Raw genomic sequence first — 20827 nt, forward strand, 5'->3', positions numbered from 1 at the left:
CATTTTTGGGACATACCACTTTGGTCGTCTAAGACAGAATGATGAAAAGCTATTAAAAAACCCATTCTTTATCCTAAAATCAATCAACTCAATCATCATGATAATGATTCATCATCATCACAATCTTGTTCAAGAGGATTAATATTACTTATTTTAGGATGAAAAATCATGGGTTTTTAAGTCATTTTTTCTTAATTTTTAAGGGAGGCCAAGGTCAAGGGGAATGTCAACAGCTAAAATATATAGGATCATCATGATCATCTTAAAGACTAAAAAATGATCAATTTTTTAAGAAAAAAGGGTCAAGTTAAAATCTAAAATTTTCTCATTGGACACGCCTATAAAAGCGTGGAGTGGGACGGCATTCATCATAAATTATCACCGATCCCCTGTTGGAATCTCTAGGAGTAATCACACATCTCGTAGGACGTTTGAGAAGCCCATGAAACCTCTTATCCTAGCCGTCGGTTTGGTGGAAAATGACAAACGTCGTTTGATGTTAGGACAAGACGCCATTTTCTTTTCGGAAGAACCGTGACAATATGACGCTCTCCTCAAACGCCCCCATCACAAAATCGTAGATCATTTGCCTTGGGATACACAATAACAAGTTTATGGTTTTATGTATCCCAAGGCAAATGATCTACGGTTCTGTGATGGGGGCGTTTGTCAAAAGGGAGCGTCAGTTTATCACGACTTTATTCTGAATCCTCGTCTCTTTACTAACAGTCGTCATCTTCGAACCTCCGAACTACGTAAGCGTATCATGGGTCCCAATACCTCGTTTGACACGTGTACAACTTACTGCTCTATTTGAGGCCGCAATCAGGCTTCAACTCCTCACACTATAGACAAAGACGAAGAAGAACATGAGAAAGAGCCAAAGAAGGAGGTAGAGAAAACGTGAGAAAGTTTTCAAATTTCAGTCTTTATTTTATTTTTCCTTGTAATCTATGGCGGTTTCACATGAGAACCAGATATTCAAACATATCGAATCCGGTCTGACTTTCATGAACCGGTCTTGCTCACCGGTTCGTGAATGTAACTTGTCTTCAACTAAACGAGCCATCATGGAAAAGGATTTGGACGAAGATGAGGAAGAGACCGATTGGAACGACTTCAGCAACCTCAACAATGAACTAGAGCCGTCGATCTTCGATCCAAGGGATGAAGCAACAGCTGATCATTGGATCAAACGTAACCCATCATTATTCCGACTCATAGGAAAACACCCATTCAACTCGGAACCGTCATTGACTCGACTCATGAACCAAGGGTTCATCACACCGGTTCAAAATTCACTACGAATGAAACCGTGGATCGCTCCCAAGAGCCAAGTGGGAGGATTGGACCGTTGAAGTATCCGGACTCATTAAACGACCCGCTCGATTCAACATGGACCAACTCGTTAACGAGTTCCCAACTCAGGAGTTTCCCGTTACACTCATTTGCGCGGGTAACCGACGTAAAGAGTAAGTCATGGTGAAACAAACCATCGGTTTCAACTGGGGCCCATCAGCTGTATCCATTTCGGTGTGGTGCGGAACAGGGATACTTGATGTTTTGAAGCGATGCGGTATTCTCAGCCGTCGAAAAGGTGCTCTTCATGTGTGTTTTGAAGGATCTGCCAGGTGGCGGTGGTTCCAAGTACTGTACAAGTTTAAGGAGTGAGATTGTTGTGGATCCTTCGCGAGACGTCATATTATCTTACATGCATAATGGTGAGCGTTTATTACCAGATCATGGGTTTCTAGTGAGGGTGATTATCCCAGGATAGATCGACGGACGAATGGTGAAATGGCTGAGGAGTATCAAAGTTTGTACGTATGAGTCACAGAGTTACTATCATTTTCAGGACAATTCGAGTTCTACCCAGCCATATAGATGCAGAGCTAGCAAACACGGAAGGTACACTACGCACCCTACATCACTAGTGGTTAGTTTTGGTTTCGGTTACGAAATATTGATTCTGTGTGGGTGTGTTGGATGATGTAAACAATAGCTTGGTGGTATAAGACAGAGTACATAGTCAATGAGATCAACAAAAATTCAGTGATCGTGGCACCTTCTCATGAGGAGATTTTGCTGATTAACTCTGAAACTTTAGAGATCCGTACGTGTTAAGGGGCTACGCATATTCTGGTGAGTGAATATTCTATGAAATCTTTTGAATATTAGTTTATGTAACTCAGTTCCATACCTACGTCAAGTTTAGTGAAAACTCAAATGATTCGATTTAGCTCATTAATATTGAGTTAACTCAGTAATTAAAAAAAGCTCTTTGAGTTTAAGTTCTTGGTTTCATAGTCTGGGAAACTCGACCCATTTTGCATTATATTATTTTATTTTATTTTAAAAAAATATATAAAATTTTATATAACTTTAAAGATATTAGTTAAATTTAAAAGATATATCAATTTGAGTCGTGGACCGAGTTGTCGACTGGATAGCTTAAGTTGCGTTTATTACTTGGTGACGGAGCCATTGAGAGTTGAGACACATCGCGTGATATTGTTTTTCGTCTCATTCAATTAGTGAGATATATTTGACGGTTGAGAAGAATGAAGCAGTAGTGCAGAGATAAAGTTTTCTCTTTGTCCTAACTATTGAAGTTCAGTGACTCTAACAAATACGATGGGTCAAGGTAAATCTCATTTTTATTTATTTATTTTTTTAATTTATCGTTTGAACTTTGTGTCACGAAAAATTAACAAATGACAATTTTACCTTTATTGTACTTCTCCTTGACTACAAGTTTGTGAAATCAATACATACCCTTACATTTCTATTGTGTAATGATTTTCTAACGCCCCATTCTGACACGTGCACTCATCACAAAATCGTAGATCATTTGCATTGGGATACTCATAATTATAAATCTTTTTATTGTGTATCCCAAGGAAAATGACCTACAATTTTGTAATGGGGGTGTGTGTCAGAAAGGGGAGTCATATAATCAAGACTCATTTCTATTCTTTTTGAGAATCATGATTATGTTGATGACCTACTCTCGATGTTGAGCACGATGAGTCAAATATGATTTATATAGAAAGCAATGAAGAGAATGCTGAGTAAAGATAATCTCAATTTTATGATTAAATCATCCTAATCAACCTGTAGTAATCATTATCAGAATATATAGTGTATCATATCGTACCTTATAACATTGCATCGTAACTAATTGTTTGACATAAAGTAGAAAGATACCTATTTTAACTTTTTTCCCAAGGGCATTTTTGTCTTTATATGGATTATGAACTAATAACAAACTTGTTTTAGGGTTTCTATGAGCATTTTTCAGATGAATTGAGAAAGGAACTCTGGTTTTATGGAAATAATGAAATGATCTCATCACCACCCATCATGATTTTAACACTACAAAATTTTAGGTTTTTAGCGAAGGTCAAAAACTATCGCAAATACCAAACAACCGCCGCTATTACTAATAGTGATGGCCACATGTACCGCCACTATAGGTGGTGTAGCTAAAGGCCATATGGAGCCATATAGTGGCGGTCAAAAACCGCTGCTAATAGCTTGTATTACCATTGCTATAGATATGAGTGAGTCCTATAGTGACAGTCAGAAACCGTCGTTAATAGTATATTACCGTCGCTAATTATGTATTACCGTCGCTATAAATATACATTGAGATCTATGGTAGTGGTTAAAAACCACCGCTAATTAGTTTTTTACCGTAACTATAAATACAATTTTGAATGCCTATAATGATGGTAATGGCCACCGCTAATAAGATTTTTTTTTTATTTTTATAACAAAATAACAAGTCGATTGAATTAAGAGTCAATGCTTATAAATCCATGTTTAATATTTATAAATCCATGTTTATCACTCAAAAAACAAAAACTATCTATCATGGTTGTTGTTGTGGACAGTAATCATTGTCGGATTGATTGTGCTGCTCATCAACCTACAATTCATATACATATTAATCAAATTAGTTATATCAATAAATATTTATTTATTAATAAAATATTTTAAAACACAATATATTCTATTATCAATAATGAGATGCATTGATTGTGCTGCTCATCAACCTGTAATGAGAGGTATCGAGTGCGGCCTCTTTTTCTCTTCGACTTTGTCCTCTCACCAGATGAACTTTGTCCAGGTTCCATCTGCAAATGTAAAGTGCAACAGAAAAATGAATTATTTATCCAGATAATTATGTTTTATTTACCAATTGTGAAAAAGCATATACAATTTTGATACTTATTCTCAATATAAAAATCTCTTATCCTAATTGGGTTTTACTTCGTGGGACATATCTTGTAAAGTTCTTATTTGATAAAGGATATTAGGGTGATTTCACTTGAACTATTCTTATGGTCTTCGCTTCTCCCGCCAACACAATTGTAATTAAAGAGTGGAAAAGCTGAATCTAGTAGGTGCAAACAGGTTGATCCTTAAAAAATACGAGACATCATGTAATGTCAAATTCTAAGCTTCCTCATTCATAATGATACAAATCTAAAGGTACTTGTTGGAAATAAATTATTTTACATTATATTATATTGGAGTTACCTTAAAGAAAAAGGTGTGCCAATAGAGTATCTCTCTCTCTCAACAAAAAAAAAATTACAATTTTTTTTTGCTTTTAGTAGTTATAAGTAAAATAATATCCAATTAGTCCCCCCTGCTTTCTTATCAAATCAAATACATAAAAATTGAAAAAATAAATTATGAATCAAAATTGAAAAATATTGAAGAAGGAAGAAAGATCAAAACGTACCGACTCGACCAAGCGAGATTGCTTCAGTACCAAGGAACATGAAGTCGTTGCAATGTTCCATGCTAGCAATCACTCAATTTCCTTTAAAATGTTTCCTCACAGAATCAGTTATGGTTTTGTAATAAGCTTTAGCAAGCTCGACACTACCACCATAGTCTTCCCCTAACATCTCTAAAACCTGCAATTAACCCAAAAAAAAAAAATTTTCTTCATTAACATTTGTATCCCCTCATGGCCTCATCTCTCCTTAGTCTCTGTATGATCAATTTGAAAACTAAACTTGTTTGAAAACCAGGTGGAATTTCTAAGGTGTTAAATGTCTGTCTAGTTGAGTGGTGTGTGTGTGCGCGCGCGTGCATGAATAGTGTGTTAAATGATTCCCAGGGGGCTGACAGGGTTGTGGCTGATAGTATTGGGCTACATTGTTTTTTAATGATCATCCTAAGGGGCTGACGTAAACATGGAACCCAATCCTCTAACAGAGAAATATTCAGTCTGAGACACACACCTTGACAAGAGGTGGGGATATTGGACACTTCGCCACCTTTATAAAACTCTGGCCAGCAAAAAAACAAAGAAAAATGCTGAAGCGTCATTGGAATAACATTAACAACAATAGTACTTACTCACTTCCAAGGTTGAATTCCTCTATTTCACCAGTCATAGAAAATCAGCTTAAACGACAACATTCAAGCATGGATGAAGGTGTGGGTGTAGGTTTGTTACACCCATAAAAAAAACTCAGCAATTCAAGCTCACTACCTTAATTTACATGCACTTGTTCATAGTAGAACATATCATAATCATGGCATGCATGCTATTATTGCTCACAGCATTGTGGTCTACTTTTGATGTTGTTCTCCCTTTCAGACCAATCCGTTCTTCTAACCTTGTTGGTGAACTCGTAAAAAGGGACCCTCAAAATTCAGAGACTAAGAGCATGATCACTATTTTGAAAGATTACATGAAGGGACCCATCGTTTCTGATCAACAAAAACATCTCTTTTATATTGACATTATCGGATGACTTTCATCAAACGAGTGACCAACATTGATTGATGTTTTCAATTGGCAATACCCATTGAATGCCTTCGGATCAAGACATGGAGACCCTAGATCACATCACCAGCAATTCAGATCCTCGACAGAAACCTTCCAAGGACCCTTCAAGGAAACATCAATCAATGTTGTATATTTCCTTGAATGTTTCTGACCATCTAATAAAATAAAAAAAATGGGTTTCCCATCAGAGTCACAAAAAAGCAAACTTAGCAGTTGAGAACTCACCTTTATATCCGATCGCAAAAATGGGCTGAAATGCAAATGATAGTCGCATAAGTACCACTAGAAGGAAACATCGATTACTAAGACTAATTTTTCAAGTTGGGAGAATAAGAACTTGGATTCCCAATCCTTGATGTACACTTGTACAAATGCCCGGTATTTGGCACCCCATTGAATGGGTCCAACATAGATCTCTAAGGCGAAAGATAAAGATCAACAAGGGAAAATTTCACATTTGGGAAATCGGGATCTCTCTCAATCTTCCTTATGCATAACAGCTAATAAAACAGAAAAGAAAATAAAGATTTGTCTCAACCTGCTTCGACTCATCTTATTCGGGAAAACACATTGAGGGTTGTTATCATCTCTGCTAAAGTAGTCCAAAATCCTAGTCTGCAAGCATTGTGTATGCAGTGTGCCGGAGCAACCATCCATTTTCTTGCACTCTTTTGTAGCAAAGGTCACAGCATTAAACATTTCATCCAATTTCCACACCTATTTCAAAAGTAGAAAGTAAACATGTTAAAAAAAAGGGTAAATGGATAAATTTGCAGAAGTTTTAATAAAATTAGAATGCAAGTTATTCTTTCTGATACTTGTTTCAATGGAATATAGCTTTGAATTAATAAAATTAAATTGCTTACCTTACAACTTCTTGGAATCTACTATCTACGAAATTATCCAGCCATTAACTAAATGACTTAATTTTTTTTAAATATCAGAAGTTAGCATACTTTACATAAAGCAGCAAATCAGATTGTCACAATGTTAATTAATGAACACAAATAGCTTGGTAATATATCCTAATTAAAAATGTTATAAGAACATCAAGGGAACTAATGAGAGTACCTGATGAAAAAAATGATCTAATGAGATCCCCACACCAACATTCTGAAAGCATATGGACATCTGCCTTGTTTACAATCCTCTGAAAGAAATCTATGCAACCATCTTGGAGCATTAAACGTTCACCAGCTCGTCTTATATCTTCTAGACTTAAACCACTCAGAAACTTCGACCCAATCACTCCTGAATTCACTATTGTCTCAACTCTTGAAAGTTGTTCTAATGTTTTGCATAGGCTCTCATAGTTAAATCCCTCATACCAACCATGCCTGTTGTGCCCACTCTCCCTAAGCCCACGTTACCACCTTTGCCTACTATTCCAACATTGCCCAAGCTAACCTTGCCACCATTGCCAAGCACCCAATTGCCTTCTTTGCCTAACGCTGCATTACCTCCACTCCCTACATTGCCTACAATGCCCACAATTCCAAAGGTCACATTGATATAGTTATTCAACAACATAGTTTAGACTTGATCAATAAGTATTGGATAAAAGAGACCAAAGTGATCAGCAATACAAGATCACAATGTAATATTTTATCACATTTCAACTTTCAACATAGCAGTATTAGCATATTATTGATTATGCACTGGTGGAGATAACAAAGAATACTAAGAGGACTTTGGGGCAGTAGCGAAGATTATAGAAGAAGTGGTGGCTATTAGTAGTAGTGGCAAAACAGAAGGTTATGGCAGCAAGGGTAGTGGTGCCTATCTAGCCAAACCATCTAACCCAACCAAACCTAACAAGAATTGCTTAAATATACCTCCCTTGCCCAATGAATCAACATCTTCATTGACACCTCTGTAAATGTTCCTTGCAAGCTTTCTAAATTTTAGAACACCCTATAATTTTTTACTCATTACTAAGACAACGACTATCCAAGATTTTATATTCAGTTTTAGGCACATTACAACAAAAAGATTTTCAACAAGCAAAATAAGACTTAACGGTATTACATAATTTTTTAAAACTTTTGCATGCAAAAAAGCTATTTTTGAAACAACTAAATCCATTATAATGATATAGAAATTCGATTAGATTCGACAGGGCTCAAATGAGTTTTCCGATATGTTTGAGACATCTCATTCAACAATGAGAAAAATGAACATGTTGGGTTTTAAATCTTGTCCGATACATTCACTTGTCCGTCTGTCTCATCCATGCCTGATATAGAAACGACTCGGGAGATATGTCCCGGTCTCGGACAAGTTTTTGAAATCATGCCACCCACTTAGGCAATCTTGTAAAATCAGACATGTGTAGCGTTCTCTTTACTTTTTATTTGTAAGTCATTTTTTATCGTTTTAATGAAAATTTTCAGACCTATTTTAAATAGCTTGGTGCATCTAATTTATATGAGAAGAAGTTAGGGTACGTCTAGGTCAAATTTATCCTTTATTTCCTTTTTCTAAATGTAGGAGGAGGGAAGAAGGTGACACGTGTGGAGATAACAATGGACGATTCAGAAAAATGGTTAGTGTGCGCATTGTACAATCCCGAGAAGTGCAACAAGTATGGTAAGTATTGGTGCTGGTGCTTTTGGTCCTTGGAAGTCCAAGTTGTTGACTTACTTGGATCCAAAGATATTATCGTTCGAGCTTGGGATGAGACTCTCAACACCCAACCCGAAAAGCTCATCTCGAACGTCATGGTGAGAGAGTAACTCCTTAATCTCGTTCGTATATGAGTTTGACGGGAGTCAAATAAATTTATTAAATTTAGGACAATTTGAACATACCCTTCCACATTTTGATGAATATTTGACATACCCTTTTGATCACATGCCCCTGACATAAGTTTTCTCTTATAGATTAACACAAAATAACCTAAATGCCTATATAGCATTACTGGTACACGTGGATCAGCTAACGTACACCGATGGTGTTTTGTGAAGGGGATGATGAACAATTGCATGTATCGAGTGAAGATCACCGCGTGCAAGCCAAACAAGGGTGAAATTGGTCTCTTGTTCGAGCACCCAATGAAGGCAGGAAACGAGTTGGGTGGGTGGATGGCTCGAAAAAAGCAACTCGACTCATCTGAAACTCAGGCCTTAAAGAATACAGCATTGTCCATGCCTTCATTAAAGATGTACTCCATGACCAAGTTGAAGAAACACAACTTGGCCGAGTCAGATTGGATCGTTGTTCATGGCCACGTATACGACTGCACTTTATTCCTAAATTACCATCCAGGTGGTGTTGATAGCATCCTCATCAATGCTGGGTCGGATTGCACCGAAGAATTCGATGTAATTCACTCCTATAAAGCCAAGAAAATGCTTGAAGAGTACCGAGTGGGTGAACCCGTTATAGATAATCACCCATCTGACTCACCCATTAAAGAAGAAGTCATCATGTCGAGAGACAACTTTGCTCTGATCCCAAGTGAGATAATCAAGTGCAAGTTGGCATTAAAGATCCCAATTTCACATAACATTCGACTCTTCAAATTTAAACTACCTTCTCCAAATCAAGTCCTTGGGTTACCAATTGGACGCCACATTGTCGTCTTTGCGACTATAGATGATAAGTTGTGTATGCGAGCATACTCTCCGACAAGTTTCCCCAAAGAATTGGGTTACTTCGATCTCATCATCAAGATCTACTTTGATGGGTTGATGTCACTGTTCTTGGACTTGCTCCCGTTGGGATCAATACTTGACATCAAAGGCCCATTGGGGCATATCGAGTATATGGGTCATGGTAACTTGATTGTTCATGGTAAGCCCAAGTTTGGTAAGTGACTAGCAATGGTAGCCGGTGGGACCGGAATCACACCAATCTATCAAGTAATCCAAGCGATTGTTAAAGATCAGGAAGATGACACGGAATGTATTTGGTGTATGGAAATCGCACCGAAGACGATATATTTTTAAAAGAGGATTTGGATGGATGGGCAGAGAAGTATGCGAAGTTGAGAGTGTGGTACGTGGTGGGTCGCATCATGGAGGATATTCTGAGGGAACATGTACCCGAAGGATCGAGTGATACGTTGGCATTGGCATGTGGGCCACCGGGGATGATTAAATCTGTCGTGAGACCATACTTGGTGAAGATGAATTATGATGTGAAGAACTCACTGCTGGTGTTTTAGAGCACCAAAGGGAAACTCTACAAATTTTGACGCTGCTGTTAGTTTTGTATTAGTGAGAAATTATATAGTAGAGAGGTTGTAGTTTTATTGGCACATTTGAAACATCCTCTATGGCATTGTGATAGTTCTTTTTTTTTTTTTTTTTAACTGCTAAAATGAAGGAGAATTTTTGCACCCAGTGCTCGCAAAAGCTGGGATCCACCACTCATATAAGTCTGAATTCAATGGCATCCCCAATTTACAAAACTACCCTTGTTAGCACGTTTTAAAACATGATTTTGCGTCTCATCTAGTCCAGGCCTGATACCAAGTCGTCTCGAACAAGTTTTTTGATACATTTGAGATGTCTCGTTCAAAAAATAAAAAAATTGAATGCGAGATATTAAATCTTGGTCAAAAAAGTGACTTGAGTGCTTGTATTGTTCAACCCGATACTGAGTTAATCCGAATGATACGTCTCGATCTCGGATAAGTTTTAAAACCATGCACTGCAGAGTATGTGAGCAATGTGACAAAAATTCTCTCAGTGAAGGATATTTTACTAAAAAGGCCTATTATTTTGCCCAAACTATTGGTCCAATGGCTTTTTCTAAATATTTATCAACAAGTTCAAATATCCATTTTAGTATTTATTTATTTTTGGGTTGTGCTACATTGACATCTTAAAACACTATTCACAACACTACTCGTGTAGTGAACCATCGACTTTTCTTGAGTGTATGACTTTGTATCCCAAGAAAAATCATCTATTGCTCTGTGCACACCACCACGTAAGTGCAGTGTTGTAGGATGTGAATGTAGCATTTTTCTTTATTGTTACCAAGATGGACATCCATTGTACATATATTAAAGTGAGTTTACTACTTTTATGCCCATTTTTCAAATGAACTATTTTTTTTGGTAGAAAGATACCATTTAGCCGAATTTACCTTTGTACCCATATTTTCAATCAATATGTAAATCCTAAATTGGAAATAATAATAAAAAAAGAGTTGTGATAATATAACGCCCCTTTAACACACGTCCCCCTACGCCCCCATCACAAAATCATAGATCATTTGCCTCGGGATACACAAGAAAATATTGATGGTTATGCGCAGCCTGAGGCAAATGATCTACAGTTTTGTGATTGGGGCATATGGGGGTGTGTGACAGAGGGTGTTACAAAATCATTACACATAATAAAAAATAAAAATAAGAACTTTTGAAATTCTGCCATATGTCTCCTTATCATTGACTTTAGAGGAAACTATCCAAACGATCGTGTATGAGGTAGGCTAAAGTGGCAAGGGAACAAAACCATTGATTTTTTTTCTTCTTTGGGATATATAAGGAAAAGATCAACAGTTATGTGCCCTTGCCACGTTAGTCACGTATAGACTGCGTATTTATCATTAGTCTTTCCACTAAGACTAATAATGAGGAGACATATGAAAATTTTTTAAAGATTAATACTAGAGTGACTTAAAACGTATCTACGGGCATGCACGCCCCACCACATTAAGATATCATTGTGTGTCCCCTGTTGAGGTTACTCCAGCACGACTCAATTTTAAAACATTAATGTTATTTTTATACGGCTTAAGATATAAAAATTGGGAAAGATAATGCAACACATATTTCCCCACTGGCTTTTAATTTACCTGAGTTTTTCAACAGTTAGTATGATCCATTCCAATAATTTGTGATGGTAAATGACGAATGAAAAGTGATATATTCATGATTTTGATAAAAGTTGAAACACGATGTTATAGAATAATTTGTCCTACAAAGATGAGACACCAATTGTTGGAGTAATCAAGCAAATATGATGCACCAATGATTGACTAGAGCAAAGACGAGACAACAACAATAGAAGACTTATCATCGAATAAAGACAAGACACCAATAACTGATGATTTAATCGAACTAAGACTACACACCAAATGTCGTAGACTTATTGAGCAAAGTAGATATAAACCAATTACTAAGAACTAACAAATACAAGATACCAACGACAACGAACAAAAATGATACACCAACGACTATTGAATTATCGAGCAAAAGACAAGACCCCAACTACTAAGGAGATTTGCATGAAGTCACGGAATAGGTTGCCTAGCATCACGTAGGCTTGTGTTTCTTTTTAGATGGTTTACTATAGAGCCGACTTCTTGTAGCTCCTTGTACCACACTTTCCATAGTTTGGAGGGCGTTCGCGTTCCTCACCTTTGAAAAAAGGGATAAATTACATTTTGACCCCTTGTAATTTTACATAATTTCATTTTGACCTTCTTAATATTTGATAAAATTACACTTACCTCTCTTTTCACTAAGGGGTTACAATCAGATGTTATTTTACCCTCTTATTTTATATTATTTTTTATTAAAAAAAATAAGTTTTTTTTTTTTTTAAATGCCTCTCTCTAAGTAATCATTTGAACCCATTTTTTCACTGGCATATTTTTATTTATAAAAAAAAAATAATATTTAAAAAAATGATAAAATAATCTTCATAAAAATTTGAACCCATTTTTTCACTGGCATATTTTTATTTATAAAAAAAATGATAAAATAATCTTCAAAAAATTTGAACCCATTTTTTCACTGGCATATTTTTATTTATAAAAAAAATGATAAAATAATCTTCATAAAAATTTGAACCCATTTTTTCACTGGCATATTTTTATTTATAAAAAAAATGATAAAATAATCTTCATAAAAATTTGAACCCATTTTTTCACTGGCATATTTTTATTTATAAAAAAAAAATAATATTTAAAAAAATGATAAAATAATCTTCATAAAAGGAACCTAACAGCTAGGTTGACGGCAATTTGATGGAAGGGGATAATCTAATCCTAAGACAATTATAAGTGAGTTAAATGCAATTATCAAAACATTAGGGGGTCAAAATGGGATTATGTCAAATTACATAGGATTAAAGTGTAATTAAAAAAAAAAAACATAGTTATCTAAGGATCATAACCTATATCGTTATATATATATATATTTTTTTAATTTTTGATAACGAAGGGTATTCGGGCTAGTTTACGCACCAGACCAGTCCCTATGCCCTGCACTCAGGCTATACCGCACTACGTGGAGCGGTGCGTGGCCACCAAGATTTTTTATGGGTAGTGGGATTTGAACTTGAGCCATAGAAAGAATAGATTCCGTGGCCACCAAGGTTTTTTATTTATTTATATTTTTTAGAAAATTTGTTTTAGCTATGAATTTTAAAAAATGGATGGTCCACAATCTCCCAATTTTAAATGAAGGGATTTTGATGTCTCGTCCACGTGGTGCTCTCTCAACCGTGAAAAAGTTCCATAGGGCGTTATAAGAAAAAGTGCTACAAAATTTTGGACAAACCCTCGCCTCCTTTGAGTGACACATGGACATGGTTAGCATACCTCCCAACGCGGTTGGCCTTTTCCAACTTTTCCTTTGATAGATGGCACAAAATTATTGTCACTGGATGCTTTGGTGTCAAGCGATATTGTACAGTAACATTGGTTCGTCTAGTAAGACAGAATAGTCGTCTCCTTGTAGTTAAAGACAAAGTTTGACGACTGAAACATACGTTAATATCTAAAAAATAAAAAAAATAAAAAATCGCAGAAAAATCATTTTATTTATTTTTTATCTTTTATTTTTATCTAATAAAAAAGCCCAAAAAGCAATTTTTTTAAAGAATCAGAATCCAATTTACAGAGAAAGAAAGAAAATCAAAAGGGGAATCGCGGAAACGAAGTCGATTTCAACGTCGATTCTCTCTTTCCTTTTTTGGCGGGAAATCTGAAGCTCTAGCTTTGCACTTATGGGCCGAGCATTAGAGAGAACCAATTCACTCGATGTTCGTAGAATCTCCATCAATTCGTCTCCATCTTCATCCGAATCCAATTTTCGCGAACTTGATGATGTGTTCTTGCAGGTTTTAAGAACGAGAAGATAAATCTTCTCTCCTTCTCTTATCTTAGTTTGATTTCAACTTATCAGTAGTACAAATCTGTTTTTTTTTTTTTTTGGTTGTTAAATCATGGTGTTAGGGTTTTAATCTAGCTGTCTTTGAAACATAATTTTTCCGGAAAAGGTTTACTGGATTGAGTGTTTTTTTTTTTTCTATAGAAATTCCGAATTCACTACTGTTGCGGTTAATTTCATGACTGATTTGGTAAACTTACAGACTCAAACCAGAATATGGCTAGGAGAAGTCCTGCATACAAGATTTGACGAGGAGACAACTATTGCTGATTTACTTGCAGATGGGAAATTGCTGTATGTCCTTCAAAATTTGCTCCTTTTCATTTTAGTTTCTGTTTGTAGAGCAAGGATAGGCATGATTTTGATGATGTTGGTGAATTTTTTTTATTTATTTTTTAATGTAGTGAGTGTTGGGAAGTTCGATTATGGAGGGAGAATAATAATATGTAAAATTAAAATAAAATAAAATTGATCAACAAGGACTTTAAGGCTTGAAAAGACGATGGTGTTTAAACAAAATTTCTCTATTTTAGATCTTGATGACAATTGCACAAAGGGTGTAGAGAGATTGCTTTGAGGATATAATCAAGTCACTTAATGGGAGAATCACTATGATGCAGATTGTGCACCATCCGATCACAGTCAGAACACTCTCTTTCAACACTAATGATGCTACACAAAAGAAAAGATTAAGCTATTATATTCTGAATTTTTATAATTCTGCATATTATTATTCACCCTCCATAATCATTTTTCAACAAAAAGCAACTCCTTACTTTTTGTTTCCTTTGGAAACAAGTGCCCTTCTTTTCCTTAGAATTTATCCTGCTAGACACATGTAATTCATGTTGTCAAAAAAAATTCAAGTAATTTGTTTTCAGCTATTATGTATAGATATTCTTTGTTTATTTTTATAGCCGACCGCAAATCTTTTGGTAAGGCTTTGATTAGGATGAGTTTAAATGGAATAAATTGTATGGATGTGTTGACGAATTGGGTTTATAGGAGTCAAAGTGTCTGAAACTTTGTAGCAGTGTTTTGCATTGACACGTGTAGCTTTGCAAATCTTTTGGTAAAGATCATATGCTCATACATTGTAGCTTTGCTGCTAAAGTTTGGAATCATTTCTTCGTCCTGTTCAGAATGGTTGGGTGTGTTCTATTTGCTTTGCATGGTTTACTGGATAGTTGGTTACATGGGGGGAGGTATTTTATCAAGGAAAAACGGACGCTTTGGGGTTGTCTATCTTTTGTGATATGTTGGGGAATTTGGGGGGAAAGGAACCAAAGGGGTCTTCGACAATAAAGAAAGGGAGGACAAGGACGTCGTGGTGGAGATTTTAGCTTTATTATTTTTTTGGTGTAAACATTTTAAAAGAGTTCATGGGTGTCTTCTATGAAGACTCCCTGGTTTGGTGGGACAAGTTTTGTAATTTAGACATGGGGTAGTTTTTCTTGGGGGCTTGCGCCCAATCTCCCCACCCCCACCCCCACCCCCACCCCCTTTGGTAGGTTTGTGTTTTCTTGTATCTTCCGGTTGGTCATCTCGACCTCTGTTTTGGTTCTAATGAAATTATCTTTACTCATAAAAAAATAGTGTCATGGCAGTATTAACTTCCTCATCTCGTTGTTCCTACTTCATTGATGTTTTATATGAAATTTTGGATAAGAAAGAGAATAACTAATCCATTGGTCTTGTTGTGTGCAATGCATGCTTATTTATACAAAGAAAATAGTTACGTGTGTTTGATGCTCTGACATGAAATATTCTATCTTCATAGTATTATTATTTATTTTTGATAACTAACAATTTCAATCGATGAAGAGGAAAGAATGAAGCAAAGTTCCTAAATAAAGGTTTATGTACACCACAAAGACTCAAATGTGATTGGGAAATAGGAAAATCACTGTTGAATCACCGCTTAACTTGAATTACATATGATCACACACCTAAATTCCCTTTCAACTTTTACAATCCCCTAACAAGAAGAATGATAATCCCTATATTGTAACAAGAATAATGATAGGGTTTAGAGTAAGAGGAAAAAAAAAACTTCAATCAATTCATGTCATAAGTTTCGTAATGCTCTAAACCTAAAGGTATATTTGTCATATGATAGTTCAGAACAATCTCTTCGTTTAACACTTTTTTCAACAATCATTTATAAGGAAATAAACTCTTAAGTCTAAAAGCGACTAAACTAGTATTAGATATCCATCTTAAATAATGTAAATCTAGACCAAAAGACTACCAAATCTTGTCACTTAAACTCTAGGTAGGTTTCAAACAATTTTGAGACCTAAAATGATAGAATCTTTTAAGGAAACACAAGATACTTCTTGTAGATCATGGAAGATCTTTCCAACACATCCAATAGAACATGATGAAACACGATCCTGTACTCACTCTTTTTACATGTTAAGCTGGAATTGTACCCGCAACCTCAAAGTTTCATAAATACATCAACCAACTGAGCTATGGGCTATTCTTAATCAATTAGTCTACAATATCACTTACCTTACTAAGAATATGAGAGAAAGTAATTGTTCATCCTTTAATCATCTCCCTTGTTTGTTTAGTGGTTTTCTATTTTCATTTTTTTTATTAGAATTAGATATTATTTCATTTTATTTTTTTAACAGAAAGTTTGTAAAATTACTAAAGAACTCTAAAACTGATCTAGGAAGAATCCAACATATGATCCCCAGATAACGATAGGTAAGACACAATGAACCAGGCGATGAATGACCAATTTTCTATTGGTCTAGTTCATGGCTCAAAAATCTATCATAATTCTCCTATGGTCAATCAAGTGATCAACTGTCAGAAGTTTATCCAAAGTATTCAAAGTGATCAAAGTTCACCTACTCACTTTAAAAGTAAAATAGATCCCCAAGAAAAAGGGTCTTGGAAAACTTATGTAGGATAAGAGTTTAATGTAACATAGGAAGAATGGATAATAAATACACCAAATATGGTCCTAGATCAAACCCTTCTTATATCATTTGAGGAGTAAAAATGAAATCCATATGTAAGCTAACAATTTGTCAACAAGGTCAATTTTCCAAGCATTTGGGTTTCTTTTGAGACCAAAATCTCACTACAAAAACTCTCCATTACAAATTATAAAAAAATATTGCACCAAATGTTTTTTTTTTCCTTTCTGATAAGGAGAAAAATGAGGAAGTCATTTTTGAAAGGAGAATCACCACACATTGATTCCCCTAAAATCATACTCTATTGATCCTACTCACTTTGACTTGCTCTCTCTTCAAATTTGAAGAGCACGTTAGTGATGCCTTCCCAACTGCTACTACCACATGGTATGTAAATCACTACATTGTCCCGACCAGAATTTTTATGTTCTATTTGAAGCTCATTTCATTTCGGGTACCTCCATTTTGTTATTAGCTTGAAAAACTGGGGGTTATGTCCAATTTTCGCCGACGGAGGGCTACCTAAAAATTACACAAAAAAAAGAAAAAAAAGAAAAAAGGCCTTTTGGGGCTCAAATGAATGACACAAAAAAGACACGCAAATTTCTTTTGCGGTATTCTTGTATGTCTTGACTTGAAAATAATCTATTGATTTTTTCTAATTATTTCAGGCATTTTTAATTTTCTTTTATAGGTTTCAAGTGTCTAAAGTAGTTTGGAAAAGGCTTTTGACTAAGTGTGCGAAGCTAAGATATTCAAAAGCATATTTTTCTGAGCCAGTTGCTTCTGGGAAGAGCGGTGGGAGGTACATGCCTTACTCTAATGTTGACTCATTTTTGAAGGTAAGATGTCTTTGTTCATCATATTTATTTATGTAGAATTAGTCATTCAATTAGCACTAATGGTATTTAGTAAACAACAAAAAAAAAAAAGAAAAGAAAAGAAAAGAAAAGAAGGTAGTAAGGATAGTTTACTCATTTCATATTGCATTTGGGGTTTAAATGTTACTATTGTTGATCCTTCAATAAATAATGATCTTTTAATTGCATAATATTGATAAATTAAATGAATGACATCATGGTGGCAGAATTCTCTCTCTAAGATTTGAACTTGGTATTAAACTTATGTAGCCTCCTGAGTTTCTAACTGTTATTTTTTTTCCTTGCCCATAGATCTGCCAAATCTTGGGATTGACTGGCATTGATCTCTTCTCCCCATCAGATGTTGTTGAAAAAAGAGACACTCGGAGAGTTTGTATGTGTATACGTTCCCTCTCAAAAAAAGCCCGGTATAAGGACTTAAATGTAAGAAATATTACATAAATATTCATTATGAATACCTTTATTTTTTATTTTTATTTGATTTATTTATTGGTTAGTGACCCATTCCAATGCTTCTATGTGTTCTACAACCATTTTATCTTAACAAGGCTAAGTGCAAAGGAATTGTTACTATTCTTTTGGCAGGTTCCAGATTTTGACGTTGTGACCTATACATTAGCCATGCCTACAGATATGGTTGAATGCATCCGCAGAAGCTTGGAGCAACCACAGCGTAGATTTTCAAGCTCGGATAGTGGTGATCCATACTTGGATTCTAAACAAAAATACACACGGGTGAGCTCTTGTGTTGCTTATCTAGATCATGTCATAAGCAGTTCTCTGACCATTTATTCATTGAAAAACTCAAACCATGTTTTCTATTTCTAATTCTCTGCTCTTTTGCTTCAGAACAACTGGGGTGCTGACCATACAGGACAATACGATTCATATTCTGAAGAGTCCGATGACGCAGAAAGCAATTATCGGGTATTTGGATTTCCTAGCCCAACTTCAACCACTTCACACAATGACGCATCCCTGTTAATTTTAGATATAGATAATTCACCTGAAGTAAGTTCAGTTGTTGTGGAAAACTTCATATCGAGGCCAAGTTTATTCGGGTCAAGAAGAAGTTATATTGGCTGTCAGTTGGGTCCTTCAGATTCAAGTGGTCAAGGAACTGATAATGGTAATTCGATTTTGTTCAATGGAGTTGAGAAGGACATAGTGCTTAATTTACACGCTGAGACATCTTTTCAAGGATCAAATTCAACTCACAGGACTTCAAGATACGGACTTAGAAGGAGCTTCTCTCAGGAGATTGAAGATGCTGAGGTGTCCTCTACAGCCAGCCTGAACTCTATTTCGGGTAAAGTGGAAACATTGGATTATGAAGATCAGTTTGAAGCAGAAAATGAATTTACCTGTCTTAATATCCAAGTTTCACAGCTTCAGAATCTGGACACCGATGACAAGGATAGAAGTTCGATACATGGGTATGAATCTCGAGAGATGGTTGAATATGACATTACTGTGGATAGCTCAACAAGGGACAGTGATACACCACAATTTGATATGAAATTTGAGGATATCGGCTCCTCGACAAAGCCCTTAGCAACTTCAGAATGGCAATCAGACTCTCAGAGAGTTCAAAATGATATTGTACCGGCCAGTTGTGGTATGGACATACCTCATGTAGATTCATATTTTGCAAAATCTAACACAGTTGGGTTGCTGTCTAACTGTACCGATCGGTTAAATAGTGAAGATTTCTTGAGAAATAAGTATTGGAGCGAACATAATGAGAACCTACGAGGCCAGTCTGATTGTCTCTGTAGTATACAAACCTTACGGAATGAGAACCACAAATGCTTAATGGACATCATATCAAATGGGAGTAATCATCATGGAACTTCTTCAAAAGTAGAAATCGTTGTGTCTGAAAACAAACCTGTCCCACCCATATGTGGTAATGTTCAAACCACAGAATGTTCTGATTTCGGCGACCCTAATACACAGACACTAGACATGGTTTCTATGGATGATTCTGTTGTCCCTTCTAGTGTTGGTACTCCTGTGTGCTTCTATGTACCAAGACCAGAACACGAGCCATGCGAAACACCTGCATGTTCACAAAATGTCAACGAAGAGGATCAAAGGGATCAGCATCTTCTAAATGAGAATGACGTGCAATTGGTTCATCAATCATGCACAGATCATGAGGAGGAGGCTACTTCTTGCGTGGAAAATATGGTTAAGGTGAATTCCAGGGATCTTTACTTTTTACTTTTGTACCCTTTTTTGAGTAGGATAGAGTGCTAGTGGTCCTTGGATGAGGTGGGTTTTTGAGCTCTGGTCTGGAATCAAAATTCATAGACTTCACCAACATTTAAATTTTCTTTTTAGTTGTGTTTGTGTATCTGAACAATTGGGTCTTTCATTGTAGGACAAAGAAAATCAAGAAAAAGTGGATAGAGATGTAAGAGCATCAGAGCGTAGATCACGCAAAAAAGTATTGCTAAAATCAGTTGCTGGGGGAATGACACTTGTTGGTGTATTCTTCCTCTTATTTAACCTCAGGTATGTTTGGATCATCACTTTCTATCATAGATAACCCATTCTGTTGCATCGCTCAATTTATGTAAATTGGATCTTTCTGTTATGTTACAGGAGAAGTGGTAGAGAGAAAACTGATGAGATGAGTAATCCGTTGATACAAATTAGGAAGACAAGTAGTGGGGAAGTTTCCTCACAGAAGAGACAACAGAGGGGTAGGGTAGAAGGAGTTTATCCTGGAGAAAAGCTGAGATTTTAGGATTGGAGAGACATAATTTAAAGGGTAAATATCTGTATAGAGGTGCAGATTCTGATATGGGACCATATATATGTTCTTGGGTGCTCAGACTCAAGGCGTCGAAATGCTAAATGGTGTTGTGCTGTGAAGGTCAGTGGCTCCTCATATTTCTTACGGACACGTAAAATGTACATGTTCAATTTCCCATGGGCAACTGTCTGTTCATTTGATTTTGATTCAATAATGGGATTGAATATATTCAAATTAAGTTGCCAAAACCAGCCTCATGTATTGATTCAGAAACAGAAAAAATAAATTAAAAATAAA

General features: G+C 35.8%; 1 protein-coding gene and 1 pseudogene across 1 annotated transcript; both read left to right on the forward strand.

The window, feature by feature from the left end:
- The first annotated feature begins 953 nt into the window (after positions 1-953).
- Positions 954-9983, forward strand: LOC147406466 (nitrate reductase [NAD(P)H]-like; annotated as a pseudogene).
- Positions 9984-13638: 3655 nt separating this feature from the next.
- On the forward strand, positions 13639-20827 carry LOC147406467 (uncharacterized). The gene is made up of 8 exons (XM_086434518.1): positions 13639-13899; positions 14152-14243; positions 17580-17727; positions 18058-18189; positions 18352-18501; positions 18616-19965; positions 20153-20286; positions 20377-20827. Exons 1-8 carry the CDS (start codon positions 13786-13788, stop codon positions 20519-20521), a joined length of 2265 nt encoding a protein of 754 aa, XP_086290644.1. The 5' UTR covers positions 13639-13785; the 3' UTR covers positions 20522-20827.

The sequence above is a fragment of the Akebia trifoliata genome, chromosome 3, assembly GCF_017979445.1.
Source record: "Akebia trifoliata isolate Shusen 1 chromosome 3, ASM1797944v1, whole genome shotgun sequence".
Lineage (NCBI taxonomy): Eukaryota > Viridiplantae > Streptophyta > Magnoliopsida > Ranunculales > Lardizabalaceae > Akebia > Akebia trifoliata.

What these genes read in the sequence shown, in the direction of transcription:
- LOC147406467 (XM_086434518.1), top strand. Translation starts at nt 13,786, where the DNA reads ATGGGCCGAGCATTAGAGAGAACCAATTCACTCGATGTTCGTAGAATC. An exon ending in TTGATGATGTGTTCTTGCAG is followed by an intron (nt 13,900 to 14,151) that starts GTTTTAAGAACG and finishes GTAAACTTACAG; the next exon opens with ACTCAAACCAGAATATGGCT. An exon ending in TTCCTCTTATTTAACCTCAG is followed by an intron (nt 20,287 to 20,376) that starts GTATGTTTGGAT and finishes GTTATGTTACAG; the next exon opens with GAGAAGTGGTAGAGAGAAAA.